General features: G+C 55.5%; 1 protein-coding gene across 1 annotated transcript; it reads left to right on the top strand.

Moving 5' to 3' along the window:
* Positions 1-1237: 1237 nt before the first annotated feature.
* LOC145339805 (uncharacterized) lies at positions 1238-7964 on the top strand. Its single transcript, XM_080184334.1, has 2 exons — positions 1238-1317; positions 6742-7964. Exon 2 carries the CDS (start codon positions 7073-7075, stop codon positions 7955-7957), a length of 885 nt encoding a protein of 294 aa, XP_080040460.1. The 5' UTR covers positions 1238-1317; positions 6742-7072; the 3' UTR covers positions 7958-7964.
* Positions 7965-8169: the final 205 nt, after the last annotated feature.

The raw sequence follows: 8169 nt of genomic DNA, 5'->3' as shown, positions 1-8169 counted from the left end.
ACAAACAGTGACCCGAGCCAGGAATTGAACCCAGGTCCCTGGAGCTGTGAAGCAGCAGTGCTAACCACTGTGCTACTGTATCGTGCTTTTCCCACCCTGGCTTTCCCATGCACTAGCAAACAATCAGGGGCGGCACTCTAGCACTGTTGCTTCACAGCTCCAGGGACCTGGGTTCGATTCCCAGCTCAGGTCACTGTCTGTGTGGAGTTTGCACCTTCTCCCCGTGTTTGCCTGGGTTTCCTCCGGGTACTCCGGTTTCCTCCCACAGTCCAAAGATGTGCGGGTTAGGCTGATTGGCCATGCTAAAATTGTCCCTTAGTGTCCAGAGATGCATAGTTAGACGGATTAGTAGGTATAATATGTAGGGATATGGGGGTAGGGCCTGGGTGGAATTGTGGTCGGTACAGACTCGATGGGCCAAATGGCCTCTTTCTGCACTGTAGGATTCTATGAACTCTATGACGCTGCAAGTGACCTTGATTGATGTTGCCGGCTACCCAATCAGGGGCGGCGCTCTGCTGCCCGACCAATGAGAGGGTAGCGGGGGCGGGAACGGGCGGGTGGCGCTCGACCAATGAGAGCGGTGGGAGGAGGGAGCTCCACGCGCGGTGAGCGGAGAGGGCGTGGTCTGAGCGTGGCGGGGGGCGGGCCCCCTATTGTTGGAGCAAGCGATGGGAACTTGGGTGAGCTGGGCGGGGTTAGTGGTCTGGCCGGGGCGTGGTGAGTGCGGATGGGGGCGGGGCTTTACGCACGGGATGATTAATGCGGGAGTGATGGCTGGAGCGGCCAGTGAACAGTCGAGGAGTCCGGTGGGCGCGGCCGTAAGGCACAGGGGGCGGGGCTAGGCGGCAAACGAACAATGGGTCGGCGGCTGGGCTCTTGTAGCGGTGACCAAGCGTGAGTGGGCGGGGTCTCCCCATCGGCGTTGTCCAATTCAGGAGCGCTGGGTTGAGTGGGCGGGGGCCGAAGTGCACGGCATTGACCAATCGGGCGGCGCTGGGCTGCAGGGGCGTGGCTTACCGGAGGGCGCGAACCAGTTGGGCCCCGCTCGGCTGCAGGGGCGGGGCTTCACGGAGGGTGCTGACCAAGCGGGGAACTGACGGCGGAGGGGGGGGCGGGGCCTCTTCGAGGGTGCTGACCAGTCAGGGAGCTTTGGCCCGAGAGGGCGGGCCTCTCCGGAGGGCGCTGACCAATCGGGAGCTCCGTGCAGAAGGGGCGGGGCTCTCTCTCCCCGGCCGTTGGGGGCGAAGGAGGGGGCAGCGGTGCGGCCATTTTGTGCAGCCAGCCCAGGCCAGTCCAGGCTGAGGGCCCAAGGGGGTAAGTGTGGCCTTTCTCACCTTGGGGTTCAATAGGACTGAAAAATAAGAGAGGCCAAAAAAAAACACAACAGCAGGACCCATGCTGGGGGTGGGGAACACACATTTAAAGGGATGGGACAATTAAAGGGAATGATTTGAAATAAATAGTTTGCCGTCAGAAAATGGGGCAAGGGCTTTGTCATGAAAGCAGCCCAAGGGCTGTGGCTAAAAGAACCACCGTCTGTGGTTTGTGTGGTTACAAGGAGGAGGGCGAGGGGTGGGGTGGGTGCAGAAACTTAAAGGGATGGGACATTTAAAAGGATAGGGCCATTTAAAGGGATAGGCCCATTATAGGATTGGGACATTTAAAGGGATGGGGCCAATACAGGATTGGGACATTTAAAGGGATGGGCCCATTATAGGATTGGGACATTTAAAGGGTTGGGGCCATTACAGGATTGGGACATTTAAAGGGATGGGCCCATTATAGGATTGGGACATTTAAAGGGATGGGGCCATTACAGGATTGGGACATTTAAAGGGATGGGGCCATTACAGGATTGGGACATTTAAAGGGATGGGCCCATTATAGGATTGGGGCATTTAAAGGGTTGGGGCCATTAAAACATAGAACAGTACGGCACAGTACAGGCCCTTCGGCCCTCGATGTTGTGCCGAGCTACGTCCAAACCCAAGATCAAGCTGTCACCTCCCTATCATTCTGGAGTGCTTCATGTGCCTGTCCAATAACCGCTTGAAAGTTCCTAAAGTGTCCCGACTCCACAATCACTGCAGGCAGTCTATTTCACACCCCAACCACTCTCTGAGTGAAGAGTCTACCTCGGACATCCCTCCTATATCTCCCACCATGAACCTTAAAGTTATGCCCCCCCGAGTAACAGCTACATCCACCTGAGGATGGATGTGTAATGGGCAGTACCAATAAAGGGATGGTTTGGAATAAATGGTATGGCATCAAGAACTGGTGTATGGTTTTGCAATTAAAGGGGCATTGCAGCTGAAATAACCACTCTGTGTGATTATGAGGAGGGAAGAGAATATGTGGTTTTGATTTGATTTATTATTGTCGCATGTAGTGGGTGAAAAGTATTGTTTCTTGCACACTATACAGACAAAGCATACCATTCATAGAGTACATAGGGGAGAAGGAAAGGGGAGGGTGCAGAATGTAGTGTCACAGCCACAGCTAGGGTGTAGGAAAAGATCCACTTCGTGCAAGGTAGGGTGCAGAGAAAGATCAACTTACTATATGGTTGGTTCATTCAAAAGTCTGATGGCAGCAGGGAAGAAACTGTTCTTGAATAAATTGGTACGTGACCTCAGACTTTTATATCTTTTTCCCAACGGAAGAGGCGGAAGATGGATTGGGATAAATTAAATGGATGATTTGTGATTAAAGGGATGGGGCAATTAAAGGGATGACATGGGGTAGCAGCAGGGGGGCAAATAAACTCAGGGATTGCAGGCAGTTGAGAGAATCACAGAATCACTACAGTGCAGAAGAGGGCATTCAGCCCATTGAGTCTGCACTAACCCTCTGACAGAGTACCTTACCCAGGCTCTCTTCCCCCCACCCTATCTCTGTAACCCCACACAATCCATCTAATCTGCATATCTACAATACAGTACAGGAAAGAGACAGAGAATCTGGTGAACTGATGCAATGACAATAATCTCCCTCAGTGTCAAAAAAAACGAAGGAGATTGCCATCGACTTCAGGAAGCGTAGAGGAGAACATGCCTCTGTCTACATCAATGGCTACAAAGTGCAAAGGGCCAAGAGCTTCAAGTTTCTAGGTGTCCAGATCACCAACAACCTGTCCTGGTCCCCCCATGCCGACACTATAGTTTAGAAAGCCCACCAACAATTCTACTTTCTCAGAAGATTAAGGAATTTTGGCATGTCTGCTATGACTCTCACCAACTTTTACAGATGCATCATAGAAAGCATTCTTTCTTGTTGTATCACAGCTCGGTATGGGCTCCTGCTCTGCCCAAGACCGCAAGAAACCACAAAGGGTTGTGAATAAAGCCCAGTCCATCACACAAACCAGTCTCCCATCCATTGTTCCTGTCTACACTTCTCGCTGCCTGGGCAAAGCAGCCTACATAATCAAGGATTCCCACGCACCCCGGACATTCTCTCTTCCACCTTCTTCCATCGGGAAAAAGATGCAAAACTCTGGGATAGCGTACTAACTGATTCAAGAACAGCTTCTTCCCTGAATGAACCTACCTTGCTCTTTCTCCATACCCGAGCTATGATTGTAACACTACATTCTGCACTCTTTCCTTTTCTATGAACGCTATGCTTTGTCTGCATCGCGGGTGAGAAATAATACTTTCCACTTTATTCAACCCGTGGAACAGTAATGAAACATCTTTGGACTGTGGAAGGAAACCGGAGCACCCGGAGGAAACCCACGCAGACACAGGGAGAACGTACAAACTCCACACAGACTGTGAACCAAGGCTGTAATTGATCCAGGTCACTGGCACTGTGAGGCAGCAGTGCCAACCACTGTGTTACCCAATTGAAAGGGCAACCAGGGTCGGAAAAAGTAGAGCAACGGGGAGGGGTGTGAATGCGGTTAAAGGGGCAGTGCGTGATTCATTGCAGGGGGGGGGAGCGCGGAGGTTAAAGGAGCAATGTGTGATTCATTGGAGGGGGTGGGGAGAAGCAAAGTGTTCTGCGGCCGAGCAAAAGGCTGGGGTAATTAACAGGAACGAGGATGCAAAAAGGAATGGTCAGATTGTTTGGATATGTTAAAGGGACGGTCAGAATTATTCATAAGTTCACAAAATATAGGAGCAGAATTAAGCAATTCACCTGACGAAGGGACAAACCCCGAAAGCTTGTGGGTTTACTATCAAATAAACTGGTTGGACTTTATCCTGGTGTTGTGAGACTTCTTACTGTGTTTACCCCAGTCCAACGCCGGCATCTCCACATCATGTCCAAAGATGTGCAGGTTAGGTGGATTGGCCAAGCTAAACTGGCCCTTAGTGTCCAAAGATGTGCAGGTTAGGTGGATTGGCCATGTTAAAATGTCCCTTAGTGTCCAAAGATGTGCAGGTTAGGTGGATTGGCCATGTTAAATTGTCCCTTAGTGTCCAAAGATGTGCAGGTTAGGTGGATTGGCCATGCTAAATTGCCCCGTAATGTCCAAAGATGTGTAGGTTAGGTGGATTGGCCATGTTAAATTGTCCCTTAATGTCCAAACATGTGTAGGTTAGGTGGATTAGCTGGGGGAGGGGAACGAGCCTGGACAAGATGCAGTATCAGAGAGTCAGTGCAGACTTGACAGGCCAAATGGCCTCCTTCTGTACTGTAGGAGAGTCAGTGGATTCCATCCTGTGGATCTATGAGAAAGTGTGGTTAAAGGAATGGGTACGCTTAAAGGGGCAGATCAATCAATTAAAGGGATGATGAATTTAAGGGTTGGTGCGAGACAAAATGTTTGAACAAAAGGGGTGGCAAATTGGTGTCATAATCGGGGGCATCGAGGCGAAAAGGCGATTGGTTCATTGAAAGTTCGATTCATGGGATGGGGAGATTAAAGAGATGGTGCGGAGTAAAATGTTTGTAAGTCAATAAAACAAGCGTTTGCTGTTAAAGTGGTGTAGAAGAAAGAGCAATTAAAGGAACTTGACAGGATTGGGTACTGCGTGTATTGTGAATGAGCAAGTGTGTGTAACTATGATTTAATGGGGTAATGTGTGTATGTATCTGGAGACCTTATTAATACAAGGGCATCTTGTATGCCACATAGAAAGGGGGCAGTCTTTCTCGAACGATGCCCGGTCCCGAATGTGCATGTTCTCCCCATGTCAACATGGGTTTCCTCCGGGTGCTTCAGTTTCCCCCCCACAGTCTGAGAGACATACTGGTTAGTTGGATTGGCTGTGATAAATTTTCCTTCAATGTATCCAAACTGGCACCGGAGTGTGGAACTGGAGGATTTTCACACTAACTTCATTGCAGAGTTAATGTAATCCTATTTGTGACACTAATAAATAAACTCAAATCCCTCTTTCTCTCTGTCCGCCCTTCTTTCTCTCTCTCCGCCCCTCTTTCTCTCTCTGTCCGCCCCTCTTTCTCTCTCTCCGCCCCTCTTTCCCTCTCTCCGCCCCTCTTTCCCTCTCTCCGCCCCTCTTTCCCTCTCTCCGCCCCTCTTTCCCTCTCTCCGCCCCTCTATCTCTCTCTCCGCCCCTCTTTCTCTCTCTCCGCCCCTCTTTCTCTCCGCCCCTCTTTCCCTCTCTCCGCCCCTCTTTCTCTCTCTCCACCCCTCTTTCTCTCTCTCCGCCCCTCTTTCTCTCCGCCCCTCTTTCCCTCTCTCCGCCCCTCTTTCTCTCTCTCCGCCCCTCTTTCTCTCTCTCCGCCCCTCTTTCTCTCTCTCCGCCCCTCTTTCCCTCTCTCCGCCCCTCTTTCCCTCTCTCCGCCCCTCTTTCCCTCTCTCCGCCCCTCTTTCTCTCCGCCCCTCTTTCTCTCTCTCCGCCCCTCTTTCTCTCTCTCCGCCCCTCTTTCCCTCTCTCCGCCCCTCTTTCTCTCTCTCCGCCCCTCTTTCCCTCTCTCCGCCCCTCTTTCCCTCTCTCCGCCCCTCTTTCTCTCTCTCCGCCCCTCTTTCCCTCTCTCTGCCCCTCTTTCCCTCTCTCCGCCCCCTCTTTCTCTCTCTCTGCACCCCTTTTTCTCTTTCTCCACCCCTCTTTCTCTCCGCCCCTCTTCCCCTCTCTCCGCCCCTCTTCCCCTCTCTCCGCCCCTCTTCCCCTCTCTCCGCCCCTCTTCCCCTCTCTCCGCCCCTCTTCCCCTCTCTCCGCCCCTCTTCCCCTCTCTCCGCCCCTCTTCCCCTCTCTCCGCCCCTCTTTCTCTCTCTCCACCCCTCTCTCTGTCCACGGCCCCCCTCCCCCCGTTCTCTCTCTCCACCCCCCTTTCTCTCTCTCCGCCCCTCTTTCTCTCCGCCCCCTTTCTATCTCTCCTCCTCTCTTTCTCTCTCTCCGCCCCTCTTTCTCTCTGCCCCTCTCTCTCTCCGCCCCTCTTTCTCTCTGCCCCTCTTTCTCTCTGCCCCTCTTTCTCTCTCTCCTCCCCCTTTCTCTCTCTCTGCCCTCTTTCCCTCTCCGCCCCTTTTTCTCCCTCCCCAGTCCCCCCCACCGTTCTCTCTCCCCACCTCCCCCTTTCTCTCTCTCTGCCCCTCTGCTTCTCCCTCTCTCTGCCCCTTTTCTCGTTTGTTGTTTCATTCATTGTTGCGTTCATTCTCTTTCACTCTCTCTCACCCGCTCTTTCGTTTATTCGGCCTGTCTCTCTCTCTCCCTCTCTTTCATTCATTCTCGCGTTTGATCTCTTTCTCTCTTTCACTCATTATTTTTTTTGTTCGTTCTCGCTCCCCTTCTCGCCTGGTGACCTCCGTAAATTCTACATCCGCAGGCGACTGGACGTGCGTGCGCTCCGCCGAGGGACCAGAACTGAGGGCCTCGCCCCACCCTCCCCTCCACCTCGACCCGAGCGCCGCCCCTCTCTCCCTCCAACCCCCCCCCGCCATGCGAACATGGACGTTTGAGCAGCGGAGGAAGGCCCGAATGTCCGGCTGAAGGCCCCGGGAAGACGTGACCCCCCCCCTCCCACCCCACCGCAGGGGAAGGAAGTGCGACGGTGCCGAGCTGCAGGGGGTGGGGGTGAGCGAGCGAGAGAGAGAGAGAGGGGGGGGACAGCATCTGGTGGAGCCGGCGACCGGAGCGAAGGAGTGCGGCTGGGGAGGATGGACGAGGGTGAGGCGGAGGAGGGTGGCTCCCCTTACTGCTGCGCGGAGTGCGGGGAAGGTTTCAGCCAGCCGTCGGAGCTGGAGGCCCACGTCTGCGGGAGCCGGGAGGAGGAGGAGGAGGAGGACCTCGAGCGGCGCCGGCCCTTTGCCTGCCTGGAGTGCGGCAAGCGTTTCGCCCACTCCTCCACCCTGCTGAGCCACCGGCACACCCACACCGGGGAGCGCCCCTTCGCCTGCGCCGTCTGCGGCAAGAGCTTCGCCCGCTCCTTCAGCCTGCTGACCCACCGGCGGGTCCACACCGGCGAGCGCCCCTTCACCTGCGCCGTCTGCGGCAAGGGGTTCACCCAGTCCTGCAACCTGCTGAGCCACCGGCGGGTCCACACGGACGAGCGCCCCTTCCCCTGCCGCCAGTGCGGCAAGCGCTTCCGGGTGTCCAGCAGCCTGGCCCGGCACCGGCGGGTCCACACCGGGGAGCGCCCCTTCGCCTGCGCCGCCTGCGGCATGGGCTTCACCCAGTCCTCCCACCTGCTGGCCCACCGCCGGGTCCACACGGGGGCCGGCCCCTTCGCCTGCGCCGCCTGCGGCATGGCCTTCGCCCACTCCTCGGGGCTGCTGACCCACCAGCGGGCCCACACCGGCGAGCGGCCCTACACCTGCGCCGTCTGCGGCAAAGGGTTCACCCAGTCCTCCAACCTGGTCACCCACCAGCGGGTCCACACCGGCGAGCGCCCCTTCCCCTGCGGCCAGTGCGCCAAGCGCTTCAAGGTCTCCTCCCACCTGCTGCGGCACCAGCGGGTCCACACTGCGGCGGCGGAGCGGCGACGCGGGGGCGACGGTGAGGAGGAGGAGGGGGGAGGGGATCCCGCCCTGTGCCTCACCTGACTAAAAGGGGGGGGGGCTCTCCGTTATTGTCCGTTTGCCCTCTGTTCTGGCAAGGAAGGGGGTGCTGGAGTGGGGGGGGGTGGGGGGGGGAGTGCAATATCAGAGAGTCCCCTCCCACCAAAGTCAAGCAAAACCTTCCTTCCACGCTGCTCCCCCCCCCCGCCCCCCACCCCACCATTGCCACCCTCTCCAAAGGTCGGTGGGTGGGGTTG

Source organism: Carcharhinus amblyrhynchos, unplaced genomic scaffold, assembly GCF_965287045.1.
Source record: "Carcharhinus amblyrhynchos unplaced genomic scaffold, sCarAmb.v2.hapA scaffold_679, whole genome shotgun sequence".
NCBI classification, from domain to species: domain Eukaryota; kingdom Metazoa; phylum Chordata; class Chondrichthyes; order Carcharhiniformes; family Carcharhinidae; genus Carcharhinus; species Carcharhinus amblyrhynchos.
Note: the sequence above shows the minus strand (reverse complement) of the source record. Positions and strands in the feature narration are given on the sequence as shown.